We start from the raw sequence: 16,171 nt of genomic DNA, 5'->3' as shown, positions 1-16,171 counted from the left end.
TGGTTTTGTGACACCGACGACAAGCTTTAGTAAATGGAGACACACATTTCAAATTTCAAGTACATTAGCACAACTTTCGTTGCTCACAGGCTGTAATCTAGGAAAGGGACGTTATTGCAAATCACAATACAACATTAACAAATGAGTCAGTATTGATTTTTGTGCCCGAGTTGTGTTTTTAAACGTCTTTATGGGCAGAAAAGGATACAAATTTGGATAATCGGGGGAAAACATTCAGAGAAATTGTGTTATGCCTCGATGTGTGTGCACAAAGCAAAGACATAAAGATATAACCTTTGCTTTTTTTGATATTTAAAATTATACATATCATGAGATAGAAAAACACTAAAGGTCACACAGTGAAAGGATGATGTGGAAAGCTGCCACTGAGACACACACACACACACACACACACACACACACACACAAATGTGCAGAGTCCCATCAATCTGTCCTCATGCTAACCAGAGTTTTCAGCTATGGAAGCAGTGACCCATTCTCTTATCCTCGCATCACCCCTTCCCTTCATCAACCCCACTTTCATCTCTCCCTCCTTCATCTCACTACTGATTTCTGTCAACCAGAGAGAGAGAGAGAGAGAACGAGAGAGAGTGGGAGAGCCGACAAAGGGGGAGAGTGTATGTGTGTAGCATCTTTATGAAAAGAAATGTTTTGCAAAAGCATGACCAAGTAAGAAATGACAAAATAAATCCAACTTATGCAATTTTGGGGCAGATTATGAAACAAGATAAATACACCCACATTTGTTAATGGAAGGAAAGTGTGAAGGAGCAAACTTCTATATTGATATTCTATATTCTAAAGGCAGCGCTTCCTGAACCTTCCTGCACGCCTACAGACATTTCACCTCCAGTCATGTATCCTCTACTCCCACGTAAAAAAAAAAAAGGATTGTGTGAATTATTTCTCACCAAATACATCTATTTAAAAATGACCAACACGTTTTAAGAAATCTGCTGCAATGTTTGGCTGAATTTGACTGTATGCCTATTTATATGACAGTTTCAAAATGTAATCAGGCTGTTTGCAAATCATGTTTTTTGTCTTTGCGTATCCCCTACATCACTTTGTGTACAAGTTTTTTTAAAATAGGCGGTCCTTAGCTGACGCATAAGTAACGATGGCGATCCGGTACCTTGAGCGTGACGTCATCAAATAGCAACACCCTAATTTTAATCGAACGTTGTAGCCACGCTAAGTCTGTTTTTTTTGTTTTTTTTAAGTGTTATTGTCATTGTGTGTAACTTACTGCTGAGCCAAGTCTTTTTTTAACTCCAACCTTAACCTCACTGGTGTCGTATCTCTCCGACCTATAAGGTCGTTTTGAGTGGGGAGGACAGGTCATAAAGGATCTGTCCTGGCTTATCATTACATACAGCAGTGTTACATACATTTGGTTGTACAAGACAAACTTGTCACAGTTAGGTCCCAGCAAGATTTAAAAAGTAAGTAGACAAATATTGTGAATAAGATTTATATGCCACTTCACTTATAGATACATTTCATTACCTAACGATTATTACCTATTTCATTACGGAGCAATGTATTTGACATGTGAATTGACGGACTCATCGACGTTTACGTGTTTGCCGTATGTTATTGAGGAAACTTAAGACACCTACGGCTGTTTACTTGATTTTATTTAAGTCTATGATCACTGATTATACTGATTATTCTATCTACGTCATGTTCCTACAAATACTTAAAATGACGGTATTTTACTTGGAAGTTCAGTCCTGTATTTATAGTAGTGTTTTTCTAGTCCACTTGGACCATATGTTGGCGTACTGTAGCTTAGTGGCTTAGTGGGCACACAGGCGTTGACACAGAGCCTTGCATATGCCCGGTAAAGATGTACATCACGCTGTCTTTCCTCTGTGTCCTCGTAAGAATGTTTAACAGTAGCTTAAATGTCTGTCTGTGTTTGAGTGTGTTCTCATCTCGGGGTCAAAGCTTATATGATCCTCTTGGCAGGGGTGAAACTCTTGGTTCTCACCCAGTGCAGTGAGGTTTTTCTGGCCCATCTTGTTTTACAGAGTCTCTCTAATGAACTGTATCTGTTTGAGCCATTGTTCAAAATGCCTCCTAGATGCTTCATTCCCCCCTCTCTGTCTCGCTTGTCTCTCTCAGAGCAAACAGCTGTGGTCCTCACAACTACCAAGGGAAACAGCAGGCCTGTGCTCTGTGTGTGTGTGTGTGTGTGTGTGTGTGTGTGTGTGTGTGTGTGTGTCAGATAGAGGTAGGTTTTGGGGATATGCTTATGTGTGTCGACATAACCTAATAGAGTCTGAGCCCTGGAGTGTTGGGGGGTGCTCAGTGTGTGTGTGTGTGTGTGAGTTTGCATGCATAGACGCAGGTGTTTTAAAGGGAGAGGATAAAAGAATGATGAGGACACAGAGATTTCCTATGAAGTCACAATTCCCACTCTCCCTTTTGTGTTTTTGTCTAATGTCAGCTGTCCTTAAAATAATAATTTTATCATCCGCTTTTAACCCTTTAACGCCGAGCATATCGCAGACGACACGTTTACACAAGTGCACTTTACATGACCGTAATTACACAAATTATACTGAGAGCTGAGACGTTGCACATCGCAGCCAACATCGCGGTTATTTCACTCGTGCTGTTGAAAAGAGTTGGAAAAACACCTGTACATAAGTTTCCATTTTTTAGCATGTTTTTGCACATTGACACAGAAACGAAAACAAATTTTATTTTAAATATATATATCTGCTCAAACTTCAAATTTAGCATGCAAAATCTGGTGTCCTGTACAACCACAACGCTTTCTTATATAAAACCTTTTGTTTTTCCTCCATTTGTAAATTTGCAAATAACTGCCAGATATTGAAAGTTATTCTGGATAAAGGGGCAAAAACACTTAGTCACAGGACATTTTCTTGCCCTTTTAAGCAAAAAACTCAACAAAAAAACAGTCCAGATGGACATTTTGAGGCTCAGGTGCTAAATGACCAATTTAAATAAGCAAATGTGTTTTGTAAAAATAATAATAATAATAATAAAAAAATGCAGCCCATTGCCCTAATAAAAGAGGGAAAATTAACACTGAATATTTCTAAAACTGTTCTAGATCTGTTCACTCTGAAGTTTTCTTAAGGTATGATGTTTTTCATATGAACGTTTACATCAATGACCAGAAGATCACGCTCTCATCCACTAGTACACTACACCCTTTATAATAAACACTAAATAATTCACTCTCTAGTGAGCAGTAAATGTTGATTCCACTTACACTGACTATGACTGAGTCATCCTAAAATTACATCATCAGTGATATAAGTGTGTGGTCAAGGGAGGGAGGGCAAAGTAGTGTTTTTAGTCGTCTTCAATTTATAAGAAGCCCGGTGGGATGCAACATGTCAAACTTCTCAGGTCTCGCACCTGTTCTACAAGCCACTTTGATTTAGTCATCAAAAAAACTAAAACAGACGCAGTACATTGTAACACACACATACACAGAATTTCATTCCTCTCCCCCAAGAGAAAAACATCATAATAGCAGGTTAAGCACATGTTCATTTATAGCAGTACTGACGCAAAGAAAAACACATACCTTCTGACCTCAATGTAAAACTTAACAAAATTCCACCTCAGTGGTTCTCAAGGGTTTTTTGTTGTGTTTTCTAAAAATACAAATATGCTGTAGGGAATGAGGAAGGAGACATGAGATTTAATATTGACCAAGCTGCCCTGAATAATATTGGTTTAGCCTCCATGGTTGTCATTTCATTCTGAATGACTTCCATACGTCCATAAAATTCCATAAAATTCCATAAAATCTGCTTGCAGTTTTGTGGCTGTGAAAGAACCAACTTTTACTTTTTCGTTGTTATGTCGCATTTTCTGTGGCTATTCACAGTTTTTTTATTACTTTGTCTAATGTGGATTTCATATTGTACTATATTTGATTAAAATAATGACTGTAGCAGATCCTGCAGTGAAAATTGTACAATAATCGGAGGAGATGCATGCGCAAACACACACACGGGTTTGGTTTATGGTCAAAATGCACTCATACACACAGGCTGCTTGTCTGTGACAGCTGAGCAGGGAGCCGTTGTATTTTTACCTCGACCCACACGACGAGCAAAATGCCAGCTCTTGGCCTTGAGAAACTCTCCCTCGTACACACACACACACACACACACGCACACACACAAACACGCGCGCACACACACTTGCAGAAAACACTTACGCACATGCAGACACACACCCTTTAGACATGACAGGTCAAGCTCAGCCAACCAGCGTAACAGCCGCAGAACATAAACAACTTTCACACACTCTGTGAATCATCTGAGCATTTCAATATTGTTTTAGATAAATATATTCAGCCACACATATAAATATATGGAACCATAATTATTCCCCGGGACCACAAATGACTATGACGGGAAGTTAGTTCCCACAGTTTCAGCAGCGTCGCAGCCCAGCCCTCCAGTACTGGAAATCCACAGCTTGGTTTACATACAGCACAGACTGAAAATGTGGAAGGTGCTTGACAACAAACAGCAGTTCACTGGTTTCAAAGCAAACCGGAACATCTATGTTGTGGAAACTTTTTTGAAAGATCAGTTCCTACACTTCGCAGCTTATGCCTCCCTTGGTTTGTTATATTCACCACATTCTTTTCTCTGTGTCTCACACACACACACACACACACACACATGCAGACACACTCACTCCCAGTGGACAGCAGTTGTTGGAGTGCTAATCTCCATTAGCTTCTGAACTGGCTTCTATGGAGAGGGCCATGTAAAATCAGGTCCCTCACCCCTTCATCCAAGTAAAACACCACGTCTCCATTACTAAGGAAGCCCGATACTCCTCTGCCCTGTGATACACTGTGTGTTACATATTACAGCATGTCATTTAAATCAGTCACTATGTCGTGCACACAAACACTCCACCGAACAATTCATCCAACATCAAGCTCATCGAACAAATCATAAGACGGACACACATACATTTGTATATAGACAATGACAAAACTGTACTCACAGTCTGTAAAGCTTTGTCGTTCCCAGGAAAAGCAGCTCGGGAAAGACAGCCAGATTATTCCGATTCAGGCGCCTGAAAAAACAGAGCATAAATTAGAGAACAAACTCTACGAAGGCCTTTCCAGACGGTATGGGTAAAGTGGTTAGATGTGAGTATAATTATCTTTTTTTTTTAAAGTGAGATTTATATTTCCTGATAAGCATATTGTGTTGTATTGTTTTGATTGTAAAACCAGTCAGTTAAGTCAAAGGTAGTTTGGGAGATTGATGGAGACACTTAAAACACACACACACACACACACACACACACACGTTCACGCACAGATTCTCAAAAACAGACTCCGGGTTACCCCTGATTTAAGGGGTACAACATGGCTGCCAGACAAACAGTGAACTCCAAAATGACGAAGGGACGGTGGGGAGAAAGAAGAGAGAAGGGGTTTGGATGAAGGGTCAGGGGGACTTTTTTTAACCACAAAGACGAAGGAGAGGAGACGATGTGGGAAAAACAAACAGGCAGTCTGGCCGGGCTACCGAATGTGTGAAAAGGACCACACTGAGTAAACAAGGCCCTCACAGGAGAAGAACTCACAACAACCCATCATCACATACGCACGCGCTCTCTCACACACACACACACACACACACACACACAGAGACAGAGAGAGAGAGAGAGAGAGAGAGAGAGAGAGAGGGAGACAAACAAAGGCGTTGGGAACCCTCGGGTGAGTTTAATAATCTGGGTGCGATCATTTAACCCTGGTTGAGTGGATTGAAGAGGTTTGTGTGCCGGTATGTGCTGCTGTGTGTGGTTTAGCCTTGATGTAAGTCAGAGGAGAGTGAGGCAACTGAGTGAGAGAAAAGCTGCGGAAACTGTTTAACCCTGACACACACACACACATACACACACACACACACGTCTGCGCTTCATTCACAGTGAGGACCCTCATAGACATAATGCATTCCCTGGTCACTTACCTTAACCTTAACCATCACAACTAAATGCCTAACCCTAACCTTTACCCTAACCCCAAAACCAGGTCTTAACCCGAAAAAAAAACCCTTTAAAAGAAGAGAGGACCAGCCAAAATGTCCTCACTTTGCCAAAATGTCCTCCCCCGTATGGTTCACACAATTTGTGGTCCTAACATAGCCACAAATACAAGAACACAAACACATACAGCTATCCTTTTAAGGACCCTGCTTATCTGGTTAAAGGGCCACTTCACCCAAAACATTTACAGTTTTGTTTTACCAATTTCCAGAGATGAATGAGTAATTTGGTCGTCAGACAGTGGATCTGCTATACATGTCTCATTCTCACAACAACAGAGGAAAATGGGATTGAAAAAGATTAATAAAGCTGAAAAAAAGTGAACGTCAAAGTCACTTCCTTCCAAGAAAATAAAAGCCTTAATATAACCACTATTAAAATGATTAAGCCTTAAACTTAACCAAACTCTCAAATATTAGGTTCTGCCTCAAATAGGACCAGGTTTTGATCTCCATTAGGGCTACTGGTCCTGACAAGGTGAGTGTTTATGGCAGAAAAGGTCCTAATCACACATTGACAGCCACAGTTGCTGTGCTGGCAGTACAAAAACAGTAGGGAAAACAGAAGTGTGACGACAGATTAATTAGAAATCCAATAGTCCCAATTGGTTTTATACGATTTACACACGAATATTAATGCTGGAAATTCCACCGACTTTCCTAAAATAAACCCCTCAAAAATGTCACCAACTCCGTTCAAAGCTTAAAAGGCATCTCGATGAGGGTCAGAAGGAAAAAGCTTCACAGAAACCGCAGTGGACTCTCCTTGAATAACGTCATCCCCTCTGTGTCTGTCTTCCACCCCAAAGTGTACGACTACACGGATGTGCTTATGCACAAGCACACACGTTTTTACACTCCACAGTCACATCGGAGGCCACTTAAATATTTAACGTCCTCTAGAAATGATGTTTCTGAATTATTCACTGCTCTTCAGTTAACTCTGGCTAAGAGCCCCACGTGGTCCCGCTGAGAAGCCCACTCCCACTGTAGGTCCTGCCCAGCCATGAGCACCCATTAATGGGCTAGGCCTCCACTGGGAGGGTGCAGAGACTGGTGCTGGAGGTAGGGATGAGGAAAGGAGGACAGAGCAAATGTATGATCTCATCCTCTTAAAATAGAAACAATGCCGTAAGACTGGGAGAGTGAAATAATGACGTAAAGCTCAAACCCAGTTTGGTTCATCTGATTTTTAAATGGACTTTATGAATTTAATAACTTAAGATGCCTGATTGTCCCCTCAACCATCAACATTTAGGTCCAAATTTCAAGTATTAGGGCTTGTCCTACAGTCTGCATTCATTTTTAATGGGCATGCATCACAAAGGTCATTAAATGCCCTTTTGAATAACACTTGTTATTCATAACATGTTGAGCGCGTTACTTTGGAGCTCCTCTGCTTGATAAAATATCACATTATCATATTACAACATTACATTCCCAATAAAACAGGTTATGACATGATCCCATGAATGACCCCCTGTTTGCCACCACTGCAAAGATAGAACTGCCAATTATTCAAACACTATTTTAGTAATGATTTATTTATAGTTGTGATTAATTTGGTCCTTTAGACCAGCTGTGTTTTTATGTTTGGGGTTCCAGTTTCTTTTGCACGTGCACAGATGCACGTGGCTGCCGTTAATTAATTTGCAATGATCCATTTTTCAGAAGGTGGTGTTTATGTGCTCCGACATGCGTGCACAAGATTGTTTATTTACATGAAAACTTCAATGCATCATCATCATCGTCATCGCAATGGTGCAGTCAGTCACCAGTGAGGGGAGTCTAATGTTTTAACATTAGATGTTTTTTGTGTTCAGATAGTGTAGTAGTGTGTGATACTGTTTTTGTGTGCGTGTGTGTGTGTGCGTGCGTGTGTGTACATGTCCAAAATAGGGTGTGGACATTTTGGCTGGTCCACACGACTTTAATGGGCCTTTTGAAGATTAAGACCTAGTTTTAGGGTTAGGGTAAGGGTTAGACGTTTAGTTGTGATGGTTCAGATTAGGGGCTAGGGAATGCATTATGTGTGTACTGTATGTATGAGTGTCCACACAAAGAATGCAAAACCAGCATGTGTGCATGTGTGTGTGTCTGAAGTGAGAGGGTTTCTCCAACAAGCTAATGTCACACTGCAGCATGGTGATAATCCATGCAGTCATAAACAGATGCTAGTGGCCACAAACCACACAGTGCACACACACACACACACACATAGAACAGTCTTAAAACTCGAGAGCCTCGTAGCTGTGCCATACTACAGACTCTGGCTGGAAAGAAAACAACAAACCACCTTAAAAAACCAATTACTTCACTGCTGTCACGTTATTTATTACACACTCACGCTCACATACAGACAAACTCAATACTAATGCCGTTACCATAGTTATTACTCAAAACCTTGTAGATGTTTTTATGACTCAAGGGATCTGTCTCTACCAAGATAACCACTTCACACTAACCAGTGCCTCTGTTCTGCCCATTATCCACCAAAAGTTTACACACGCTAATCTGATCTGTTATTTAAACACTGTAAAGCAGAAAGCCAGTATTCTCGCCCGACCTGTACAAATTCCTTTGCTATCACCAAAAATCCAGGAGTTACTGGAAACATTTTTTTCCTAACTGTTGCGTTCCAGCACCTACAACAAATGCTGGCTGCACGCGGCAGAGACCAAAATCTGTCACAGGTGACTTTTTAGACAGAAGTGCTGCAGTGAAAATGGCTGTTTGTGAGTCGTCACAGTGCAGATAATTTCAAGCTCTGCTGCTCAAGAAAAAAACAAAACTTGAAATGATCAGTGCGAACAGTGTTATCACTCACCGGCTTTAAAGCCAATCATCAAGTGCTAATCCACGGCTTTTCTTTGAAATCCATATCCAGCTATCTGGGATCACTGTTCCAATTATCTTTGACTATATATTACAACATGGTCACTTGGTTTAACTTCATTATCTAGTTTGTAATCACTACTGACAGACACATCTCACGACCTGTAATCACTTGTAGAATTATCCATTGGTGTGAAAATGATCTTTGCCATTGTGATCACTCAATTACAGGCTAATTATCTGAAGCTTTATCTCACCGCTGCTCTCTGAAATAATTGTCTCAATGCCTGTAATTACTGTTTTGTTTCTCCCTGCATCTCTGTGTCTGCTATCTCCTTCAATCTCACAGACTTTGAATTGTGCAGAGGCAATAAACCAGTCAAATGTGAGGGAAGGATAAGAGGATCAGGAACGCCTCTCTTTCCTGTTCTGCACCCACGGGGAGAGTGTGCCGAATGTTTGACATTCCTAAATGCAAAGGACGACACAGGCACAGAATGAGATGGGAGGGTATGAAAAAAACATGAGGAGAGGCCGAGGTATGAATGAAAGAGAGGCAGAAAAGGCGTAGCAGGGTGGAGGGGAGGTAACATCCAGATAAAACCAGTACTGACGGAGCAGCCTTGCGAAAGTGAATGCGCATGCATGAGTGTATTCATACCCATGCATGTGCTCACGCATGTGCACGTGTGAGTTGTGACATGCCTGGCTCCTCCACACCTCCTTTGACCATCTACCCTTCCTCCATAGCCAGCAGCTACTGCCCCACACCTGACCCTGCCCTGCCCAGCCCTGCAGGGCCTGTCGCAAAAAAAGCATGTGAAGGGGGACCCATTTTCCACCCCTGTGGGGGGCAGTCACTGTGGATCCATCAGCCCAGCTTAGGGTCGCCTCCTCTCGGCAGCGATGCCCAGCAGGCCCCGTCCAGCCCCCCCAGAGGATGGAGGCCTTTGAAATGAGCCCCGAGACTCCAGACTCTGGAGATGTGCCTTTGTTAGGTGGCTGCGGGAAGGCATTGATGACTGACTCCATCTTTGTGTCTGTGAACGTGGCACGCTATAGCTGCAGAATTATAGTGGAAAACCCTTGCAAGGGCAACAGAAGACAGCCATGTTGTGGCAGAAAGTTAGCAGCCGTCAAAGGTGTTTGTCACCATCAGAGACAAAGTAAGTATTTACAGTCTGACAGTAATCTTTTGCTGAGCAGTCTACATTATAAGAATGTTTTGCTCACTTGTATACATTAGAGAGGCATTTACTAGGGATGAGCTAAAACTATATTCAGTATTGGTTCAATACTGGTTGAGATCTCTGTATTAGAGATCAGAAAAAGAAAAAGTTGAAATCTGACATGATCTAAAACCCCTAAATATCACTTGTATAGAGGGCAACACACTCCACCGAAGACGTGAAGGGAATATACTTTCAAATAAAATGAGGGGAAAAAATCAGACGCAAAAGAGATTCTCATCAAAGGACTGTAAATGACCGATATCTGTATCGGTAGATACTGAGCGCTGTTTTGCTATCGAGCCATGCTTAGTATTTACCAGCATGTACTGCCTTTTTTGCACAGAGGGTCATTGGTATCAAAGTTTCTTCTTAAAGCCACGCCAGAAGCAGTAAAATGTTGCCCTCTTTGTCCACAGTTCTGGGCAGGAATTCCCAGAAGTGCTTAGCAGGACAAAACCTACTGGTTTCATGAGAAACACCAGCAGATTCCCTGCAGTTGTCCACAGAGCTTCTCTATCCATTAACACAGAGCAGCTACGGTGCAGCACATACCAGCAGACACAAGCGAACCAAAAGCAGACGCAGAATTATGATAGTTCATCCTTTTCATCCCAAACACTCCTGACAATTGCTCCCAACACGGCTATTAAAAAGATTATCCACCCCTCATTTACTACGATATGTACATTTGTGCATGCTCACGGGTGGAAATCTCTGTTTGTGCAGGCGCGTGAGTAAGCGGCGAGGATGTTTATGTCATTAATTAAAAGCTCGTCTCAAAACCTCCTCACAGTTTCCTGCATTCCGAGCCACATTCACACATGCATATATATTATGGACTGCTGACACATCAAGCACGGTTGACAGTTGACACAAAGGACATATCAGCAGTCGGGGTCCACGTCCCCCTTCTGTCTCGCTCCCTCTCAGACAACTGACACTTAATTATGGCATAAGTGCTTCAGGGTTGGATGCTGAATACCAGTGATTCCAGCCCAGCGCCGTAACAACCTTTGGACACTTGTGAATCACAGCCTGATGACACGAACTGAAACATCTACAGCCGCGCATCCCGACAGCGAGGTTTAACGATTATGAGGGCACAGAGTGGTGAGAAATTAAAGGGAAAATCTTTACACAACAAATTCACTTAATGGATTGAGTATGAAAATATGATTGATTAAATATTTGCGAGTCATGGAAAATTTGTTGTCCCAATCCAAAACAGTCGGTGAGGTTCCACTGTTTTATGTGCATTTTGAAAAAAAAAATAAAACTGAATGTAAATATCGCATTCAACTTTTAAAGTTTAAGCCTGGTGGAAAGGAAACAAGTGCATTGGAAACAGATTCAACAGTTAAGTATGACGTTTAGAAATCATTCGCACTTCACTGCACTGGAAACAGCAAGCAAGATGAGGAAATGACAAAAGTCCTGGAAAATAAGTACAAAAAAAAACAAAACTTGTAATCACACTCTTTAACTTTGCTTGGCGCTCTTTATTTACGCCATAAAGTTACGCATGATTCTCCTCATGAGAAGTGGCATTTTGCACCACCTACTGCTTAACTCTGTGAACTAAGACTCCTAGTATTACATTGACAGCAGTGAATGGAAACACACATGTAATAGGGGATGTCCCGATACCACATTTTTTGTGTCCAACACTGTGATACCGATATCACAAACTCAAGTGCCTACTAATATTAGTCCGATACATTTATTTTAGACCACTTATAAACTATGAAGCTGTTAACAACACACATAATTCTCCTCAACTGTGTAACAAATACTATTCTCCCAATAATAAGAAATAAACATGACTGCGATATATAGGATTTTCGGACTGTATCGGATTCAACCTTTTTATCAGTACCGATACCGATTCACATCCCTAACATTTACGACCAAATTTTTACGATATATTTTAATGGAAACCCCACCTGTGAAGGCTAGATGAGTGATTACAGTGTGTCAGGGCCTTGAACAGTGGCCTGCAGTTCTGTGACCATCAAAACACTCCAGTCCTTTGCTGTATTTCAAAGTGCTTGTGTTGTATGTGTGGATACATTCTTCTTTTTTTTCAAGGTTAGGAAATCAGAGAAAATGTATTTAGAGATAATGTAGTGACTGTTAAAACATAATAGCATTACTCACAGTCTCTCCAGCTCCTTCAGGTCCTGAAAGGCTCCTCTCTCAATCGTGGTGATTTTGTTCTCCATTAGCTGCCTGAAAGAAAAACACCATGAGGGAGTGAGATGATGAGAACTGGAGAAGAGTGAAAAAATAGAGAGTGATAAAGAGACACACTGGGCAGAAACCTGACAGAGTGATTTGTGTGCTAGAACCGCGAGAGGCCAAAGAAAAGGAGAACGATAGCTCGCCGTGCCCACAGATAAAAGGACGATGAGGAAGAGGAGGTGAAGGAAAGGGAGATAGGACGCAAGAAAGGAAAGGAGATTGACACGGTGAGAGGAGAGGGGTTAAGATTGAGAAGATAGTTGACAGTGAGTGTGGGAAAAAAATTAAGAAAAACAGAGATGGAGATGGAAAGCGAAAGAATGTTGAAACGTCGAGTCAGAGAAAGGAGAGGAGACAATCAGCCTGAGGTCACTGGAGCACCAGAATCGACTTCAAAACCGGCACATCAGTCGGACAGCAACTCATCTATCATCCAATTTGCTCTATCTAACCACATCTCTGTGACTACTCATTCACTTACACAAGCACAACTCCACCAGGACCAGTGTGCTGACCAAGCCAAGACACACACACACACACACACACACACACACACACACACACACATAACAAGCAGGTGCATACACATGCAGCCAGATATAACTGGCTGCTCCATCAAGATCACAATAAATTACTTTCATAAAGGACCAATCTGTTGGTTGTTGTTTTATCCCTTTGGTTAATCATTTTGTGGTCCATAAAATGCCTGATATAACAAATAATTTTCTAGAGTAATGTCCTATAGTTACAGTACAAAACTTCAATGTATTCCATTAATTATCAGATATGACAAATGAGCAGCATAAGTGTGTGTGTGTGTTTCAGATTAACTACAGCTCTCTCTCTCTCACACACACACACAACCAATTAAGAACATAATCTCTGGAGGAATTCCAACAATGTGCATTCTCTGCCATTCACATTAAGCGTGTGAATAGCGCGCGCACACCCACACCCACACACGCACACACACACCCACACACACACACACAGCAGGCTATCCCTGTCACAGTATTGGTGCAGGGAGGCTCTTAACTTAACCCGGGTCCATCACAGGTAAGGAACTAGTTGTTACTTGACTTTACATCTCTTCCTTTCCTTCCACCTTTTCCTTCCCGCCTTCACAACTACATTCCTCCCTCCGCAGTCAGACCTAAATGACCTCTATATCTCTCTTCTCTCCCCCCCTCCATCACTTCCTCACCAGCGCGTTAATCTCTCCAGCACATGGGCCCCGGGGCCCCGTGGTTAAAATAAGCGCCTCCTGACACTTCCACTGCCACATTAACACGACGGCATTAACAGGTGCCGCCGCTGTTCTGTTGAGCCACACACACACACACACACACACACGCACACACACGCACACACATGCATGCACTCACACACGCTTGCACTCAGTCAGTGCTGCATGCGGCAGCGTGATGCTGCTCAGGATCAGGACACATTGTTGGGAAGTTGTTGTTGAAAATGCTGTTGGACACATACTGTTGTTTTTGCATCAGCACAGACATAGAAGACAAGTTAATTCATTAAAAAAAATAGACTTACAAGACTCGCAGATGCCTCAGTCCTGCAAAATCCGCCTTGGTGATTTTTGTGAGGTTGTTTGCATTCAGGTCCCTAGAGAGAGAGAGAGGGGAGGGGTAAAGGAGTTTATCAGTGCGTTGATACTTTATTAAAAACAAGGACAAAGCAGGTGAGCAGCGCTTTATTCAACTCCATGTGCCAATAATGCAGACAGGGAGCTGGGGCTGTTACAGGTTATGGTGGGTAAATTTGAATTTCATCAAGGGGATTTTTGCCTGATAAAATACAGCCTTTCCAACTCAAAGCCACTTGTCCAAATCCGTTTTTGATTAACTTGCTGGTCTCCAGACAAACCGATGTGGTCTAGAGAGGCTGCGCTAATGCAACAGCGCGAAACCACCAACACAACCGCAGCATTGTCCCGAACTTCAGCTCCGCCATCGGCGTTTATTCACATGTCACCACAAGTCTGCTGTCTGTCTGTTTGTTACTTCGCTTTTTTTTTTGAATCCGCATCTTTTAGATTCCGCAGCATTTACAGTGACATGTGCGTTTTAAGTGTAGTTTCAGGCGCCTTAGATCAAATGTAAATCTAATTAAAATGTGATCTCCAAAGGACACACATCCGCCTCATATGCTCTCAATAAAAAAACAGGGATTCTTTAAAGATATGCGATTATTTACACTGATGTCATTAGATTGTGATAAACAAATTACAATAAACTAGTCAATTATAATTATCATATCTTATCAAACTAACCATAAGTTCAGCATTATTCACACACAAAGAAACTGATCACATTCAATTCATTTCCCCTTATGAAACGCGTCCAAATTGTTGGGACACCTGGGTTGCGTAAATCCAAGCTGCGCTGTCGGTACTTACAGCCTCTCCGTGTTGCGTGGAATGTTCCTGGGCACGCTGCGCAGTCCTTGGCCGTGACAGTCCACTGTGGTGCCAGTGCAGGAACACTGGGCCGGACACGGCTGAGCGTCCGCTCCGCTCAACAGAACCAGAAGAGCCACCAGCAGCCCTGCAGTGGCCGGAGAGAGGCCAGGGCCAGCAGCGCTCACAGCTCCCACCATCACTGCGGCAAGTGGGGGCCAATATGAGACCCACGCACGAAACACTGGGTAATTCAAGGGCGTTAAACAAAATTAAAAGCCCTGAAATGAATCCGTGGAAAGCTCACCAAACTCTGCGCTGTGAACTAGACAGTCCTCTTGTTTGCTGATTCCTCTTTGTGGGTTTTTTGGGGGGAATTTCTCTTGCTGAATTTACATTTGGCTCTTCTTGGAGGGGGCTCTGTCTGTGAAGGCTTTGCACCGGGAGTTTGATCCCTCCGGACAGGGAGAGGAGAGGTCGACCAGGCGGCTCTCAACCGGCTCTCTCACTGCGCTACAGCGGCGAAAACTTCCACATGTCCCCGGCATGCGGTGCGCAAAATCCCCCCGGTGCGCTTTGAGTTAGTGTATGTGGTGTAAATGCGGTGTGTGTGCGGAACCAGGTAGAGTGTAACACCTCACACCTTGACCTGATCCAGAGAAACACACTCTTTTACACTCACACACACACACACGTGCGCGCGCGCACACACACAGACCTCACACTCCACACACACTCCAGGTGAGACTGTCTTGTTATTAATTCACAACACGCCTCCGGCAAAGAGGCAGAAGCGGCGACAGCGCTCGTTTTTGTTGTTTTGGTTTTTTTTATCCCCAAAAAGCTCAGCAGAGGTCAAAGTGGTATTGATTCCGATCATGTATCAATAACACTCTATCACATGCGAGAAGAGAGAGAGCAGGCAACGTGAGGAAAGCGAAAACGCTCCGTGAAAGACCAGCGCGCAATACTATAATCCAACTCTGCGTGGTGCGTCAAAACGCTGCTCCCGAGTGTGTGTGTGTGTGTGTGTGTGAGAGAGAGAGAGAGAGATGGGGGAGGGAGAGTGAGACACAGAGACAGAGAGAGAGAGAGAGAGAGAGAGAGAGACGGGAGCGGGCATGTCTGCTACTGCGTCTGTCCAGACAACTCTCACTCACACACACACACACACACACACTGCGTTTTCCCTCGAGGTAGCAGCAGGTTTCCAGCTGGCCGTCTGTCAAACAGCAACAGTTAGATGTCGGAAGGAGACTCTCTCTTCTCACTGCAGTGTCCCGGTCACCTGATGCCTTATTTATTTGGCCTCAGGAAGGCGACAAAGCTTCTCAGGGAGGACAAAAAACAAA

At 42.8% G+C, this 16,171-nt stretch overlaps 1 protein-coding gene across 4 annotated transcripts in view; it reads right to left on the bottom strand.

The window, feature by feature from the left end:
• slit2 (slit homolog 2 (Drosophila)) overlaps window positions 1-15,837 on the bottom strand; it is an 85,465-nt gene extending 69,628 nt beyond the window's left edge. For all 4 annotated transcript variants that reach the window (XM_044028247.1, XM_044028249.1, XM_044028250.1 and 1 more), the window contains exons 1-4: window positions 14,820-15,837; window positions 13,955-14,026; window positions 12,320-12,391; window positions 5,044-5,115 (exon numbers count right to left, since the gene is read on the bottom strand). In XM_044028247.1, coding sequence (XP_043884182.1) covers window positions 5,044-5,115; window positions 12,320-12,391; window positions 13,955-14,026; window positions 14,820-15,019 — 416 coding nt within the window. In that variant the 5' untranslated portion in view covers window positions 15,020-15,837. The remainder of the gene's footprint in view (window positions 1-5,043; window positions 5,116-12,319; window positions 12,392-13,954; window positions 14,027-14,819) is intronic.
• Window positions 15,838-16,171: the final 334 nt, after the last annotated feature.

Source organism: Solea senegalensis, linkage group LG6, assembly GCF_019176455.1.
Source record: "Solea senegalensis isolate Sse05_10M linkage group LG6, IFAPA_SoseM_1, whole genome shotgun sequence".
Taxonomy (NCBI): domain Eukaryota; kingdom Metazoa; phylum Chordata; class Actinopteri; order Pleuronectiformes; family Soleidae; genus Solea; species Solea senegalensis.
The sequence above is the reverse complement of the archived record's forward strand: the minus strand, read 5'-3'. Positions and strand labels throughout refer to the sequence as shown.